We start from the raw sequence: 17,506 nt of genomic DNA, 5'->3' as shown, positions 1-17,506 counted from the left end.
CCGCGGCGCGGGACGGGCCGCGCCCTGCGGCGCCACCTGCTGGCGGAGGCGGCGCAGCGCCGCGAGCCGGAGCGGGGCCGGGGGGGCCGGGGTCGCCCCCGCCGCGGCGTTTCCCCGCGCTCTCTGTGTCTGGAGCAGCCGCTCCCGCGCGGCGGCAGCCAGCGCGCGTAGGCCCGGCAGTGCGGGGGACACCGCGCCCTCCGCCCGGCGGTGCCTTTGCCTGGGGACCCCCACACGCGCGGCGGCGGCCGCCCCCCAGGGCCCGCGGCAGGAGCGGGGACGGGTCCCGGCAGGCAGAGCTGGAGCCCGCGGGTGAGCGGCGCCGAGCGCGGAGGCTGCCACCGGCCAGGCCGGCAGTGCCGCCCCGGGGCTCCCGGCCTGCCGCGGGCGGGTGGGGGGGGTGGGTTGCAGGGCCGGCCTGGGGCACCTCATTTGACGTTCACCCTCGAAAGCCGCAGGGCACGTTGTGGACAGCGTTGTGGCTCAGCTCACCCAGGAGCAGCACCGGCCCGCCCCCGCTGATCCCGCCCGGCCTCGAGCCGCAGGGACTTCTCAGGAGCCTTCGGGCTTGGCAAAGCTACGCCAAGGCTGCCGGCCCAGCCCGCTGAGGCGCGAGGCTGTCCTGTGTCAGCTGAACGGGGAGCTGGGAGGTGACTTGTAAAAGGTGCCAGAGGCCAGAAGTGACAGGACCCCCAGGGAACAATGCAAAACCCACCCTGCAAGCAGCAACACCATCTAACTATTCCCTGCCGACTAGAAGGAAGAAAGATAAAGGAGCGCAGCTTCTTGGCATTATTTGCCTCAGACCACTGGCTAAAAAGCAATCCCTAGAGCAACAAGCAGAAGCACGAACAGGAGCGCTTTACCCTTGGGTTGCGGTTGGCTGAGTGCTCGCTGAGGAACCCGGGTGCTGCACAGCCACGAGCAATACTAAATAACTGTTGTGCAAACCAGTTACTTCAGCCTGTACCCAGAAATTTTTGAACAGTTCCTGCTAGATTTTTAGTGGACTCAGCTGGGTTTGCTTTAGGTGAAAATGCTACCATCTGCTACAATTATATAATTAACCTTCATAGTTCAGGCTTAATGATGCTCATTAAGGTTGAGTGTTTTTATTGGCTGAGTGCTGTCACCAGTTCTGCATGGAATGGCAAAGGCAACTCTAAGGGCTGTAGTTTGAAGCATAATTAGCAATATGTGAGCGTTAGATGGGGCCATCGGTGAGGGAAGGCTGAGGACTAGGTGGGAGCTTCATTTTATTCTATGCTAAGGCTGGAATGGAATGAACAGAAGAGGTCAGTTACATCTGGGTCACTAATAATAATCAGCTGCAGAGGGGTAGCAGCGAATTTGGAATACACATGTGTCAGGACATCATGAGAGGGATCATCCACTGCAGGCTGTGCGACTTCCATTTCCTCAGTCAGACCTCCTCTGACCCCAATTCCCAATATTCCTTCATTTATTCTATCATTAGTTAATGAGTGTATTTTTGCTGCAGGCCTTTCTCAAACAGTTAAAAAAAAAGCAGCAAATAAAGTATTTCATTGTTGAAATACTCAGGCTCAAAAGCTATGTGGCTTAATCTGTGTGTGTAAGACTCTGAAAAGGTTAGGTTTTGATGCCATAAAAACATGCAACCACTGTTCACACTATGTTTAAGTACAGATGTTCTCTGACTAGATTTGTCCAAGAGGAATGTGTTTCCCCATCATTTTCCGCAAGCTACCTCTCATGCTCTAGAAAGTCAGACTCAACACCTCAAATACACGTAGAAATAATCTGCATCACAAGGTATGTTACAATCGTCCATAACCCAACAATTTATTTAAACTTACATCACAATGAGAATCTATTAATAAAATACATCAGTTCACACCAGTCTGCATTGCCATTTTTTAAGGGTAAGCATCTTTCTTCACTTTATATTAAAACTTTATAGAGGTAAAACTACAGTATTGTACCCGCAGTTCTTGAAATCTATTGTAACATTAGGCAGATTACAGAGGAACTTTCAGAGCTAATTACACTTCAGTTAACCTCACATTTTTGGCACATCTGAATGCTTTTTATTTCTTCTTAACATAAAATAATTCTATAGCAAGTCAGAGAATCATTGACATAAAGCATCACTATCCAATGGCAAGTGCTGCTTAAAAGCATACAAAAATTGCATCATTTGGTTACAAAATAGATATTCTTAGTTCTTTATCCCAACGCTTAACATTGAAGTGCCATGACAGAAAAGGGCCAGGAACAGGGCCAGCCTTGCTGAGTTGTTGCTGGTCACTTTGCTGCAAGGCTTTGCTTAAATAAATCCCAGAGTGATGTGCTAACAAGATGTTGATGGCTTTTGCCTTGCCAGTCAAGGTCATTCCTTTTAAAGTGCCCTCCAGCAGGTGCAAGGCCACGAGTAAATGTCACCTTCTTATACGTGTTGCTGCTCAAGGGACAAAGTGAACAGTTTTGGGTGGCGTTCAAGAGGGGCCGTGTTTCTGCAGGCCTTGGCAGTTCAGTGGCCACAAATCGTGCACTAGAGCACACAAAGGGTTTGTAAGCCACTGCTCGGCCTGGATTTCTTCTGCCTGGCACCATAGCAGCTGCTTCTTTAGAAAATAAAGTGTTTTAAGCAGGAATGAAACAATAATGGTAGTGGTATGCCAGGCACATATTTGCACGGGGGTATGCAGTTACTTGCACAAATTTTTAAAACCTGTAAGTTATGTGGTGTAGGTTGTACACCACAAACTCCAGCTGCTATGAGCTTCTGACTTTATATTCAAAATAAAAGCAGCCCACAGTACTTGCAACCAGGGTTAGTTTTCCCCTGGCTCCTGAGCTGTACTGTTTCAACCAGAGTTTGGCACATGAACTAGTGACTGGTTCATGTTTCACTGATTGCAGGCTCCACGTACTGATACTTATTTTGTGAGACGGTTATTGTGTTGGTTATGTCCCTTCTGCTCAAGGTGCTCTGGTAGTAACAAAGAAGTATGAATGAACTGCTGCAGTTAAGGAGAGATGGATGTGGCAGAAGAATGCTAAGTGTGTTAGAGCCTTCTGGCTGCATGATAGCTAGATGGTCACTTTTCTTTAATGGGAAATAAACATTCATGGCAGGGTTGCATTCTGTGCACCTTTCCAAAGCCCCAGTCAGGCAAAAGCCCTGTTGACTTAGAATCACAGAATGGTTTGGGTTGGAAGGGTCCTTAAAGATCACCTAGTTCCAACCCCCTGCCATGAGCAAGGACACCTTCCACTAGACCAAGTTGCTCACAGCCCCGTCCAACCTGGCCTTGATTCAGCTTTCCTACTCACCCTTTGCTGAAGCCCCTGATCTGAAATCATTTTGGTGAGACCACTGAGTGCTCCCAAAAGGAGCTTATGGCTGCTAGGAATCATCTCTGACTTTACCTCTCTTAGAGAAAGAAAAATTGAAGAAAGGATCATAATACTTTCTATATTATGGAAAGAAAGAAATTACACTGATAATGGAACAGTTGTTGATGGGGAAGTTTGAAACTTCAAGGTATCGATGGTACTCTTTGCACATACTTACTGACCCTGAAAGGTAGCCCTGCCCAAAAACCCTCCAAAAATCCAGCTCACTCCCAGAGTCAATTTTTGCCTCACATTCACAGTGAGAATTTATCCCTGCATTGATTTCCATTTCCTATTCAGCCTTCACTCTGAACACAGCTAAAGTTAATGGGGGTCCTTTGGGAGACACCAGTGTGGGATATGAAGCAGTGCAGATGGAGAAGCTTTGGCTGAATTGGTGAATCTGCACCAAATGCGAGAACAGGATGGGATGGAGCTGTGACGTCTCTCCTTGTGCAGAGAAGAGAGTGCCACTAAGGTGGACAAATGTCAGCTGAATACCTTCACACGGATATAGTGCAACTTCTGCTCGGTTAAAAAGCTGTGGAAAAGTAGCCCGCTGCTCAGTCCCGCACTCAGGAGTGTGGGTGAACAGGCAGCTACAGCCCAGCTCACACCCATGGCTCGTGTGACAGTGGCAGTACAAGCCATTGCGTTGCAGGTACGTCCTGGCACCTGCAGTATTTTCATGCTCTTTACAACCTTTGCAAGTTAAAGTGTCAAGGCGTGACGAACTATGTAGCAGTGCATTCCTTACATTTCATATACAAAAAAGGGCTCAAGGCTGGGAGCAAGAAGGCACAAACTTGGGAAATAACATAGCTGAGGAGTTTACACAAAAGTACTTTGTCATTTATTAGGCATTACTTAGCACTTATTTCACATTTTGCCCCCAAATTTCCCAAAGCAACATATATTTCCCCACTTCCTTTCCCTTCGTCCCCTTCTTTTGGATAAAGCTGCCTGTGCTCTATAGATACAGTTGCTGAAGAATATAATGTGAACACAGATAAATACAACATACACAGCAAAAAATGTATTATAGTATTACAATAGTCAAATAATGTAGTTAGCCTCAAGCTACGGCAGTGCCTACGTGCTATAGGGAACCAGTTCAAGAATAGCAAGCGGAGCCACTGTACAGGAACAAACCAGCGTCGGCAGTGTTAGGCAGAGCAAGGGACCGAGGGGGAGGCTTTCTCAGGGTGCCTGAGCAGGCGAGATGGCTGTCAGTCATGGGGATCCGCTCTCCTAGGAGACCCACCCAGAGCCTCGGAGACTTCTTCAGCCCGTATCAGTTCTGTGGCAGGTCCTCGGAACACCTTTACATTTGTTCATTGTGCATACATATAAAGTCACCCCCACATTTCTCCTGTTAGGCTATGTTTTCTTTATATATTTTTTTTTTAAACTTTTAACTTTTGAATTTTTTTTTCTTACAACTGTTAAAAAAGTTTCATGGTAAAAATAACTCACTATATGATACATATACCCAAAGTGGTGCGATACTTTATATAATAAAAGATGAAAATAGTCACTTTCCATAATAAAAATAAGTTCTATTTTTAGTTTATTTTACAATATACTTAATAATTCTTTTCTTCTTCTTCACTCTGAAAGTAAATAGGTCCCGTTTTGATCGCGCTTCTGAGTCGATTAAAGTGGCAAGAGACTGGAGAATGGCCTATAAGCATTTTGAGCAGCCGCATTCCACGTGTCTCTCCAGTTCTTCCGTGAAGGTGGAGCCATCCACGCACTGGAAGAAGTATTTCCGCCTTTTGCTCCGGAGAGGAACACAGCACTGCCCGCTGCCGCAGCCGCCGCGGCATTCCAGGCGGGGTACTTTGGAGGCAGTGGCACACGACGTGTAGCCCTGCTGCTTACGGACCACTTCTCGAATGATCTCTCCTTGGCAAAGATTCTCTGGTAAGGGAACAGAGATGTAAAGGAAAAAAAAAAAAAAAGTGGTAACTATTTGGCCAGATATTCCCCAAACATCAGCAAACAGCCCTGCACTTGTAATGATATTCAAGGCAAACAGATGGCATGAGAAGGACCTTAATCTTTTACTGCTTTGTACCTGCCATCAAAACAGAGCTCGTGTTACACAAATGTGTAATATCCGGCACAAGGCAGAGGCCAAGCAGGCCTGCTGGCTTTGATCAGCAGTTCTGGAAGTGCTTTAATGAATGCTGAGTGTTGAATCCTGCAACACTCCTGCAAAATATGAATTAGTTTTACTACGTCTGCTTCTCAGGATCAAAGGTCAGCCTGCTCTGCCTGACATTAGCAATCTGGGGTACCTGAAAATGTCTGTGCTGTTCTGCAGTCACTTTGCAGCAGCCAGATACATTTTGGTGAGGCTGTATATGTGTATAATTTGGAAAGTCTGTGGTTCATTCACAGGAAAGGCACAGCCTAAATAAAAATAATACAAGCCAGCTCCTTTCTGTACAGGAACCAAAAAAGGCAGAAGGGATGAAGTTAGAACTCGCTGTTTCCAGCGAGTCTTCTGGTCAGGGCAGAAGAGTTGGGCCCCTGGCCTAGTAGCAAAGTCCGGCATGATCTGTGGGATCCCCAGGAAACCCGCCCGCTGCATCAGAGGGAGCAAGCTGAGAACCTTCAGAGGAGCAGTACCTCCTGCCCTCCAGCGCCTGCGCAGGACATCTACAAAAGCCCTCGGCATGCGCGGCAAGACCTCCCTTCCCAGCACTGCAGTTAACTGATCACTGCTTGCCGAGGGCAAACCTCACAACAACCTCTAATTTAAACATCCCACCAGAATCCTGGGAGCAGCAAACCTTGAGGATTCAGGAGACAGAGAATCAAACCCTTCGCTACAGATGTCCCCCTTTCCATATGTTTGCAGTGTGGTTCTTTTCTCCTCCCTGACTTAGCTTTATCTTCTATTATTTGCCATTTATCCCCAAATACGAGTCACATGGAAGAGAGGTAAAAACAAAGGTGTAAACCAGAAAAGCAGTGTCCTGGGCCCTGTGGCCAAGCGTACCTCTGTCACAATGTTCTCCACTATAGTTGGGATCACACTCGCAGTAGGGTTCGCCATGCTCAGAAATTTTACACTGCCCGTGGTTGCATTTCAAAATCCGGCAGGGATTTGAGGAATTGTTCTTCTTGTCACAGTACATGCCTGTGTAGCCCTCCATGCACTTACAGGTGTAAGCAACATTGGCCACCATGCACTTACCATGCAGACACCTGGAGAAAGAGAAGCATTTAGAGCTGGCCTGTGTTAGACGTGACAGTTCCTTTTCCCAGGGATATTTGGTTTTGGCATTTCTGCTCATTTTATTCCAGGATACTAATCCAAAAACAGCAGTTCAGTGTCAAACACTCTGAAGAAACTGTGAGTTTTCAGTGAATACTGGATAACATTCAGAGAATACATTTAGAATTTGTGCTCCTAAGTGATCTCTTTGAAAAACATGCTCCTCGTGAGCATGGACCAAAGCTTGGCATCCACACAAGACAGCTCACATTTACAGCATCAGCACGTGGAACTAAGTGCCAACAATCAAGCTGCATGCCCAGGCTTCCTCAGCAGAATTACTCTACAAATAATATCAGGTGATGAAAAAAAGTGTGATAAATGACGGTGCTTGTGGAAAAGCTATGCACAGACTTATCGACGGGCAGTTGTAGTTGAAGGGTTCCCTGGCTCATGTGGTTTGCAGCGAGCTTTGGTATTTCTGAGGAATACCACAGGGAGGGGTGTTGATCCTTAGCAGGTTCTCTGACACCATCCCTACTTCTGGGACAGGAACAGGCTTGAAATGGACTGAGGACAGGGAAGAAAGCAACACTGTCCAGCCAAAGAAAAGCTGCTCAGGGCTTATAACCTTTGCTACATCAGGTCCTACTTGACATAAACCCATGTGTTTCTCTTATTCGTATTTATTTTCTTTCCGGTACTTTAAAATTGTTCCCTGCTTCTGTTGAATCCTTGTACATTTAATTTTTAAGCTTTGAACTAAAAAGCACAAATAATAAAAGCAGTTTCAGTCAGGACAAGACATGCAAAACACTGTTAATAAAGGGAGTCACGGTCTATATAAAGCAATGTTTTCTGTCCCACTAACCAAAGGTGTGCTTGGATAGTAATTCTCGCTATCATCAACTACCTGTTCTTTACAGTTGCATTTCCTCACTGAGATTAATCTGTGAGTGTTGGAGCAGACTCCTGCCAGCAGGACATGGTTCTGCCCTGGACACAGAGAGCTTGGCTTTAAGAAGACAACTCCAACAGGCTGAAGTGATTTAGTGAAAGGTGAGACAGTATGCAAGCTTTAAAAATACGCACAGCTACTTCCCTTAGCAAGGGGGCTACGTTCATGATTGCATCACCCTCCTTGGATGATGAGAGAAACAATCTCCCATCACACAAACATCTGGAACTCCCTTATTTTTCTCTGTCCAACCACAACAGCTCCATGTTGATGTTGGAAATTCAAGGAAATGTTTGGGCCTCTGAGTGTTTCTTCACTTGGGTCTTCATACTGTTGGTCTGTAAACTGTCAGGTGCTTCTCAACACCTTCCAGGGATCAGCACTTTGCAGAATTAGACCCAGAAGCAAGTTTAAAGCGGTACCTCTGCCAAGTGAAATTTCTGCTCTTAAGAGAGTGGTTATTCACTGTGTCAATTTACCTGTCAAACGTATGTGCTTGTGAAAAGCCCCTTCCATAGACAGCACGACCAAAGTAGCTTCCAGAACAAAAGTACTTCCATCTGCTTAGGAAACAGCTCCGAGCTATGCGGACCGCTGGTCTGCGCCGGACCGCTTCCTTGTGTACTTGTCATAACTAAGCTATTCATCCAGCATTTCTGATGAGATGTGGTTATTGAGCCTTTGAACTGCGAGAGCTTTACACTCATGCTCCCTTCGCATGCAACTCCATGCTGTCCTCTGAACTTGCAGTTTAAAGGGGTGTTTCAGAGTGTAATATTTAAGTCAGCTATTTGGGAAATTTAAAACTGTTCACACTGGTGTGCATAATGGTCTTCAGGGAGTTTGAATACTGGGCCCAATGGTGCTGTGAGCATATCCCTAAAGTGTGCACCTCCCACTCACGGGTAGCTCTGCTCCGGGTAGGTGTAGGCACTCACCACCTCAGAGGTAAGCCATACCCATTAACAGGAGTTTTCGTCTTTTAATGTGTCAAATCACAGCTGAACATATGACCTGCAGTATTAACACCTTGGCTCCTCCAGGACAAAGAGCTCATTTGGAGAGTGAGCAACATCAGAGCAAGGAGTGGAAATTGAGAGTTGCCATGGATGCTGACTCACAACTGTCAATAATTTCATGTGGGAACCCAGCACCTCCAAAAATAGTCAGATGTGGTTTTACAAGATGAAATGTGAAATATGCATTAGCTGTAAAGCTTCCGCCCTCCCATCAGCATTTGTTTGAGCTTACTTGTGGTTAAGACATGGGTCTCCAATTTCCTGGTCACACAGGGGGCCCGTCCAGCCCGGGTGACATTCACAAATCACACTTGTTTTCTCCAGGGACCGGCAAATACCGTGCTTGCAGATGTTACAGGATTTGCAGCCAGGAAGGACTCCTAGCGACTGCTGTGGTAAATCCTTGAAATCCTGCAGCTCATTATTGATGCGGACATCATGAATACATCCATGAAAACCATTTGGTGTCTTATCTGCACCCTGGCGCAGCGAAGATAATCCAGTAGAGGTCGGGATCCCTGTGGATAAAAACAAGAAGGGAAGGTTTACTCACAGTTACCATGAGGGTACATAAACTGTAATTGCTAACGTTTCTTTTGTCACAGTCCCTTATAATCTTTACAGAATTAATTTGCATAGGACCTTTGTAAGGTAGCACAGTCTCATTGTCCTCATTCTGGAAATGGAAAGAAACAAGAATAGAATCACTTGCCCAAGCTTACACAAGAAGTATGTGACAAAAAAAAAAGCAGCTCAGTTTTTTTTGGCTGATGGCCATGTGTTCTTGTCCTTAGATGATGCTCCTTCTGCCTATACTTTAATAGCAATTATCCTTCTGCAAGATTTAAGAATGTCTTTACTTGCCAGCAGGTAGCTACCACCTCTGGATACAGCAAGATAGGCAGGAGTGGTGAGAGTGCACCTCATCGAAACTACTGCAGGAGAACTCTAGAGACAGGGAACAGCACTTGGGAGGCCAGGCCAAGTCTTTGTGGCGAGTACCTGCCATCTTGTTCCAGCGCCTGGAAGAGTTCACGCGCTCAGATGGCCAGCAGATTCTTTTGGATGTTGTGTTATGCCCTCCTCACTGACATCCGCTTGGGCTGTGTAGCTGCATTAGCATAGGCAAGTGCTTCCATTTTCAACCATGTAAGGCCTCTGAATTTGCTATCCAGAACTAACTCCACTTTAAAGACGGTCTTAAAACAAACCTGGCATCTTTGTTTAACTGTGTGTTACGAGGAAAGTTGCTAGACCAGATGATGTAGTTAGGAGAGATGGACAAAATTGTGGACACATGAAGGCTTAGGTCTGTCTTAAAGCTTAGTGTAGGTTAGGAACAATTGCTCTGGGGTAACTGAATCAATTTCTTTAACTAAACAGTCTGCAGTGGCACTCATGGGAATGCTACACGCAGAGAGGCAGCACATGCAGAACAGTGAGGGTTTGGAAAGCAGCAAGAAGAATTTTAATGGGCAATAAAAGAAGGCTCCACTGAGCCCATAGCTTCTGGTATCCACTAGTCCTTCATGTCAGGTCTCAGGTTTGTCCTGTGAATGCATTTTTGTAGGTACCTTTTGAGAATTAGTATTGATCTACAATGCTCATCCATTAACAAAGCTTTTCCATGTGGTTACTTCCCAAGTTCCCTGTGTATAAATTGCTGTAGGGTTGGTATCTTTTATGCTGTGCTAGAAGGAGAAATTGTGATGGCCTCACCAGCAGATTATCTTTGATGCATAATGCTCTTTAATAGCCTGTGACATTCTTAATAGGAGCCAATTACAAAAGTTCAGCTCTGTACAAAGCGAGAGTAGCCAGTTTTCTGATTTACAAGGGCAATATTCAGGGTTCTTTTAGAAAAGTGTTATTAAAGGGAATTATTTACAAAAGGCTTGACCAGCAGCAAGTGAAGTTGTTAAGTTTCTACTATTGGCTTCAATGATCTTGTTAGAAAAAGCCCAAATACCTTCTGAGTCTGTTATTGTTCTGTTGACTTTAGAATAGACTGACTAAAATTCAAGAACTCTGTGTCACTGAAAGGGAGAGATTTCAACATTCAGTCCAGCATAGAGCTGGGGGGAAGTTCTGGGAAAAACAAATCGACTGGGATACTCATTATTCTGGGCATCTGTTTGAAACCCCACTTGGCCCCTCTGTCCCCCAAAACTCAGTACTGAATGTGAAAAATCTTCTTAACTGAAGTTTGAGCAATGAGAAAACTATTAGCCAAGAAGTTCTTAGTCAGCTTGTGTGTTAATAAGGTTTGGAGGTTTTAATCTTTTTTTTCCCCCAAAAATTTTTAGACCTCTATAAAATTTCCAGCAGAAATAGCACCATTTATGGTATATTTAAACCCACTATTAATTTGCTTTTTAGCTGTGACTGTTCGTGATACTTCCATTCTATTCTTCAACCACGACATCTTGGTGCCAGCCAGTTCTGAAACGTTAGAAATGACAAACTGTTCTTGCCATGACTGTGTAACGTAGGAACTGCCCTGTGCTGTGCTGAGGTTAACTGCCCCAGGCTGGCCTGCGAGCTCCTGTGGCCATGCGCTGGGGTGCTAGTGGACTATGGAAGCAGGACAGCAGAGCTGTGGTTTCCAGGCTCTGTTCAGGGAAGCACTCTCTGGCAGAGGGGAAAGGCAAACTGCTAGTTCCACCCCCCTCTCCCCCCTGGAGTGTCCCCTCCATATGATGGAAGGTGATTTCCTTCTGAGAAGACTTGTTAAAATCTCAAAGTCCAGAGCAACTCACTATACCTCCAATGTAGAGGGGTGTGTTGAGGCTGACAGAAGACTGTTTCTGGAGTTTTCCTAGACTCTTGGGAGTCCCCTTGTCCACTACCAGGTTCAGAGTTTGATTCAGCATCATGAGCTCCACACTATGAAACTGCCCATCATTTACTGTTTCCACGCTAAAAATAAAAGAAAAAGACAGAATCAGATGACATTAACAACAAACAGCCTCTGCTTCTATGACATCCTACGTCCCAGTAACACACCTTGCGAGGCACAGCTCCCTTTACATGCTCCTTTACAGTCACCATGTTCTCAACATTTCCTTGAGCATGAGCCTCCCAGGTACAAATTTAAACATTGCTGGTGCCTGTGCAGGCAGTACCCACGCACACATAACACTTGAGAAGACAGCTGATCAGGGTAGTAGCTGCTGTAGTTGTGTTTCCCAAGGCAGAAACACAAGGGTTTAGCTACATGATATATTGGCTTTGGTGACAAATTACTTAAAAGCCCTTGTTCTGTGCTCTCAGCCACAGGCTGCTGCCCCTCTGTCTTGCCCATGCTGCAAGCTGGATCACTGAAACAATTTCTTCAAGTATGGTTAGTTTAAACTCAAATTATTTCACAGGGGCAGGGAGGGGCTGCAGTTTGGGGCAAGAGACAGCAGGGGCCTCTGAAATAAGCATTTCCTCACAGCAGCAGTATTTTGCGACTCCACGCTGAGGCATAAGGACAGGCAGAGTTCCCTAAAGCCAGAGAAGGAATTCAGGAGGTTTTGGTTTGTAGGTGGCTGGGGTGCTCTGTTCAATATGATACAGTCCTACCTGAACGCAAGGACAACTGACAAATTGCTACTCCTCTTTGAGAAACATTTAGATGTAGATTGAGGCTTGAGAATAAGACAGCAGGAATTCTGGGGGGGGACAGGGAGCAGGTAGCCATCTGGGCAGACAAGATATTAAAGGCACTGTGCATTTATTGCTCAGGTGTTTTTAACACTGATTTTTCAAATGCATGAAGCCTGCAGTGAGTCAGATAACAGCTCTTTGCTAGTCTGCACCACATACAATCTTCACCTTCATCTTCAGTTCAGTCTCACAGAAATTAAAAGGTGCACTGATACAATTCAATTTGCATCACACTACCATATTTTACTGTCAGGGCAGCTTCAGCCCTCAAGCCTTTATGCTGCATGTTGAAATTCCCTGAAACAACCCGATGGCTTCACGCACTCCTAAGAGCAGGGAGGGGCAAGGGTGGGATTACCTGCTCTTGCGTAAGGAGGGTTTCAAATTAGGCTGGTAGTTATAGATGTGCTGGGACTTTTCCACTGCTGTAGATGTAATTAAATGGTACAGCCTCTGTTCCATATGCGTGCAAACACCACTGCATAATGAGAATCCAATAGCAGCAGCGGTTACAGACAAAATTAGACTGTGGGCTATGTAAACTGCCCACATGCACAGTGTTGCCAATGCATTTAAGCTTGGCCTGCAAGCACCCTTTTCCATATTCCTTCCAGCAGGCTCATTAGCTGGGTGGTGGTTCTGTTACATGCGGACAGAGACAGAAAACACCGACTGTGGGATTTAGGCATCCTGAGATACTGCTCAGCCAACAACCTGGATTTGGGATTACCCAGATTTTCTTTACTATCAGTGGAGAGGAAAAGGCACACTTAAGGAGTGACTCATCTCTAAGGAAGAATCACCTTTTAGATGTGTCATGCTGCCCATCTTTAGCGCCCAGTCCTGCATAACTGATGTGTAAGCCTGTTCTGGCATGGAGATAGGACCTCAACTTCAGAAACACATTGCATGACTTGGAAATTACCAGAATTCAGCAGTTCCTGGAAGAAGTTTCGTTTTCATAGTGTTTTACAGTAGACCTGACATAACCAACTATACATGAGCAATGTCAGGCAAGAAGTCAGCACTGCAGGTGTTTCTGAGGACGTGCTGGTTTAAGAGCGCACTGCTGTTTCAGAGCTGAGCTAATGTGCCTCTACAGTGCTGCTGTCCCCACAGGTTTTTGGGATGAATCACAAAGACATATGCCTTTAAAAGTTTACGTAAGACTATGCAGGTTATAAGATGACAGCAGTATATGAGCACCTTTACTGTGTGGCTTTACATAAACGTGATGTAAGTTAGTTCTGCCATAGAAGAGCTCCTGGGAAAGCTCTGCTGGCTGAACCACTCGTTCTTGACCTGCAGCTGGGCTGCGGTTGCTGCCCATCCTCAGGCTAGCGAGAGCGCTGCAGGGAGCCAGGTCTCAAGAACGTGGAGCTGATGGTACCATTTAAAATGTTTTTAAGAAAAAAAAAATGGAAGCTTGACATTGTACAAAAGTCCAGACCCAGCTGATCCAGCAGACAGTCTGGCTCAAAATACAGCTGTATCAGGGCCACTGCAAGGGCACCGAGTTGCGTGGGCCGGGATAAGAGGCTGAGGACTTGTGCTAGGCTCACTGCCCCTGGTGATGTAGTGCGTGCACCTCAGAAAAGCAAGCCTGTCACCACTGTACCCGAGTCTGCTGTATCGGGGCCCACACCTCTAGCAGACTACTTTATGGATTGACAACTCAAGTAAGTTTGAAAACAGCTGGTCGAAACTTTCTGTTTAGATATTCTTGAATTCTGCTAAGTATCTGCCACAGAACAAGAAACAGCTGTGTTACAGCAACGCGCCGGCTGGGTGATCTCTGTGTACTCCCTGCATATCTAACTGTTGTGTTGCAATGCTTAATTCGTATGGGTAAAGTACTTAGACTTCCAGCTGAAAGGTGCGAGATAAATGGAAATGCGTATTTGTAATTGTTAGTCGATGCAGAAGTGCCAGTGAAAGGAAGAAGTATAGCCAAAACCCATCAGCTTGAGAGCTGAGCACTGACGAGGTGGGATGGATGGCTGTACGACAGGGAACCCTTCCCTGGTGGGATCAGTATCTGAAGCTAACGCACAAAACTACATTGTTATCTGAAGAAGGCCAAGCTATGACCATTTGTCAGAGGACAACACTATCATGTCTGGCAAGGCTGGCCCTTCCCTGGGCCAGGATTTCACAGGCATTAATCATCTACTCCTCTGCAGCGAGTGCTTTTTCCAGATTAAGCCTTGACTAACAGGCAAACAAAAGTCTGTGTGTCCTGGCAGTGGAAGCAGCCACCCCATGTGGTGCTCACGCCTTTGAGCATACCCAGGGCTGGCATTTTTGCTGGAAAGGGAGTGAGAGGTCCCTGTCTGTAGGTACATGTGGATGAGTATTACTCAGTCCCGACTCTTTCACTTTTTAACTCTGAATGAAAGTAATCTGTGCCTGGACTTTGAGAAACAAAGTAACTTACAGCCGTCACCCAAAACACTGCAGTTTGGTAAAGCAGGTAAGGTCAAAACAAAGCACTCGTTTGCTTTTTGAGACGATGCAAACATATGATAGAAAAGCTGAACGTGGACAGGCAGGATGGCAGAGAATCCCCAGCCAGCAGATACTTGTGTTAAAGCACTTACTGCTGTTGCTGACAGAAAGATGCCTTTGGATTTTGAGAGATGGAGACAACACTGGGGGAGAAACCAGTGGTGAGAGAAATGCTACATGAACTGAGAGGCTCTTATGTAGCTGGGCCTTTAGGAGACTCGGCAATCGTCTGAGACAGCTGGAGACAGTGGCTTGGCGGGAGATGAAGGGAGCAAAGCCACAGACGCTGAACAGCGCATCTCGGCGCAAGCTCTCAGCACAAACTTGCTGCGCTCGGCTTTTCTTCAAGGGGCCTCTTCCTGACCCAGCGCTCTGCAAGGGCTTTATTAAAACCTTAATTGAATTCTTACTGGGGATCAGGTGGTCTTACAGAGCTCTTCCTTCTGAGAGCGCCCGCGGCATGGGAATACCTGCCCCGGAGGCGGGGACCGCCGTGTTTCACCGACAGCCCCGCGCCGTGCCGGCGGGCCCGGGGCTGCGCGCCCGAAACCGGCCGGGCCGGCAGCGGCCTGGCGAGCTCGGCCCGCCGCGTGAAGCCCGGGCCGCCGAGCCCCGACCGACCGTCCCGGCCCCGCCGAGCCCCGACCGACCGTCCGGGCCCCGCGGAGCGGCCTGACGGCCAGCGCTGGCGGCGGGCACCAGGGGGCGCTGTAGCACCACCGACGGGCCCGCGGCGCCCGGCCCGGCCCAGCACGGCGGGACCGGCCTCCCCTCGGGCCGGGCCCGGCCTCCCCCGCCGGCGGGCCCGGGCCGGGAGAGCTCCCCCGCTCCGGTCAGAGCCCCGCGCTGCGCCCCTTATACCCGTCGGGGCCGCGAGTGAGAGCCGAGAGCGCGGGTTTGTTCTGGCTCGCTGCTCGGAACCCTGAGCACCGCTCCCGGCGGGTCCCACACCTGACAGCTGACCTGGCATCACCCAACTCCTGCCCTTTTGCAAAGGGCTTCGTGCTTTATGGTAAATAAAATAGTATGTCCGAGCAAAGCAAGGGACAGGGAAAAGGAACTGAAGGAAGAAGCCAACGGGCCACTAGATCTGAGCCAGCTGCTCTTCTCGGGGCACTACCAAACCAAGGCCTGGCTTTGGAGGCTTTTCCAAGCTATTAAACATGACAGTCATGAACTTTTAGCAAACTCCCAACTGCAGTGTTTAGGGCCACCACCACTGGATATTATATAGTTCATAATCTTCTTGAAAAATGGGAGGAATTATGTTTGAAGTGTAAACATTTGAAGTGTAAGCAAGGATTTTCAGGAACTTTAACTAAACTTGCTAAAAAGTAAAAGGAATCAAAAGACCAGCTTTATATAACACAGAAAGATTCTTCAGGATGCAGGAATTGCTTCTCGTACTGCCCTAAGCAGTCTGGTGAGGGCCTGCCCCGTCAGACATCCATGGACTGTATTCACAGTCTCCTCAGGACCTTCGCTTGAGTCTTGTAACAAACCTGATCTGAGAAACCATTTCAGTTCCCTTCCAAGCGTAATCACCTCTGGTCCCTTAAATCGTGTGCCTTGAGGGGAAGGAAGCAAGGCGCAGGCGCAGGCTGAGGCTTGGCAGGGGCACTTCTCTAGGTGCAGTGCAGTGACAGATCCCGGCCTGAGCTGGGTGCCCCGGAGCCCCCCGGGTGCAGAGGAGAGTAGTGCCGTCCCGCAGTGCCCTGCCTCCCCAGCAAAGGGGACACGCTGCTCCCCAACCAGCAGCACCCCTCGCCCTTCTCATCTCCATTACACGCATCTTTTCATAGCCCAGGTTACATGTCTTGCACAATCCATTACATTGCTTTCATCGAGGTTACCCTCACTGAGAGGTGGCCACGGCATCTGATCAGATTTGACCAAAAAAAGGAAAATACTCGGCATGTGCAGAGACCCCAGCTTGCAAAGCTCATGAGAAGGCCCTGGGCCCTGCACCTTCTGTTCCCTCTGTGCACAGGCGGGAAGCTTGGAGCTGCCCTCACAGGGAAGGGAGGTCACTAGAGAGGGCTCTATGAAAGGGTCATTAAAATTTCATATTGCAGGGAGCTGGCCTCAAATGTCAGAGCAATTTCAGCAAGATGAGCCAACAGACCCACTGCACAGGGCACACTGTACACAGGCCATGGACATGGCCTCTGCTGGGGGCTTAGACTCCAGAACACAAAGAAATGAAGGGAAAGGGATGTGTATTAAACATAAACCCCCAGGGAATATATGAAAGAACTGATTTCCACTCTCATTTTTGATCTATTTCTCTTCTTCTCTATTTTCTTTCCCCTCTACTCCAGCCCCAAGCACACACAGATGTTATAAACACTGACTCCCCTTGCTCTAATACCCATGAGAGATTTAGAGCTGAGATACTATAAATATGCCAGTGAACAGAAATGCATTAAAGGATTAAAGCGTTCAATTTGAACTTGTAAAATTTGGGCTTTGGGGTTAGTTTTTTTCACTGACATGTAATATACCTTTAGTGAAGACAGCAGAGAACAGCAGGGCAGAGAAGTCAAAAACAAAAATAGCTTTAAGTATCACAGCAAACCATGTCACTGAGGAAACGTATAACCATCAATTATGCAAATGAGGACATCAATTCATTAGCTACAGTCTCCTGCTTTTCCTGACCTCTGTCTTAATGGGGACATGCCTCATTTGAAGCACAGAACAAAGCAAACACAAGGATGGTAAGTGACTGGGGAGTGAAGGCCATGGGGAATACTGAAC

At 47.3% G+C, this 17,506-nt stretch overlaps 1 protein-coding gene across 2 annotated transcripts in view; it reads right to left on the bottom strand.

Annotated features, from left to right (window-relative positions):
• Positions 1-1,799: 1,799 nt before the first annotated feature.
• The window catches only part of SLIT3 (slit guidance ligand 3), a 528,649-nt gene continuing 512,942 nt past the window's right edge, over positions 1,800-17,506 (bottom strand). The window contains exons 33-36 of one of the 2 annotated variants that reach the window (XM_074883609.1): positions 11,352-11,506; positions 8,820-9,105; positions 6,392-6,600; positions 1,800-5,304 (exon numbers count right to left, since the gene is read on the bottom strand). In XM_074883609.1, coding sequence (XP_074739710.1) covers positions 5,066-5,304; positions 6,392-6,600; positions 8,820-9,105; positions 11,352-11,506 — 889 coding nt within the window. In that variant the 3' untranslated portion in view covers positions 1,800-5,065. The remainder of the gene's footprint in view (positions 5,305-6,391; positions 6,601-8,819; positions 9,106-11,351; positions 11,507-17,506) is intronic. The other variant, XM_074883610.1, reaches the window with a different exon arrangement.

This window comes from Strix uralensis, chromosome 14, assembly GCF_047716275.1.
Source record: "Strix uralensis isolate ZFMK-TIS-50842 chromosome 14, bStrUra1, whole genome shotgun sequence".
Classification (NCBI taxonomy): domain Eukaryota; kingdom Metazoa; phylum Chordata; class Aves; order Strigiformes; family Strigidae; genus Strix; species Strix uralensis.
Note: the sequence above shows the minus strand (reverse complement) of the source record. Positions and strands in the feature narration are given on the sequence as shown.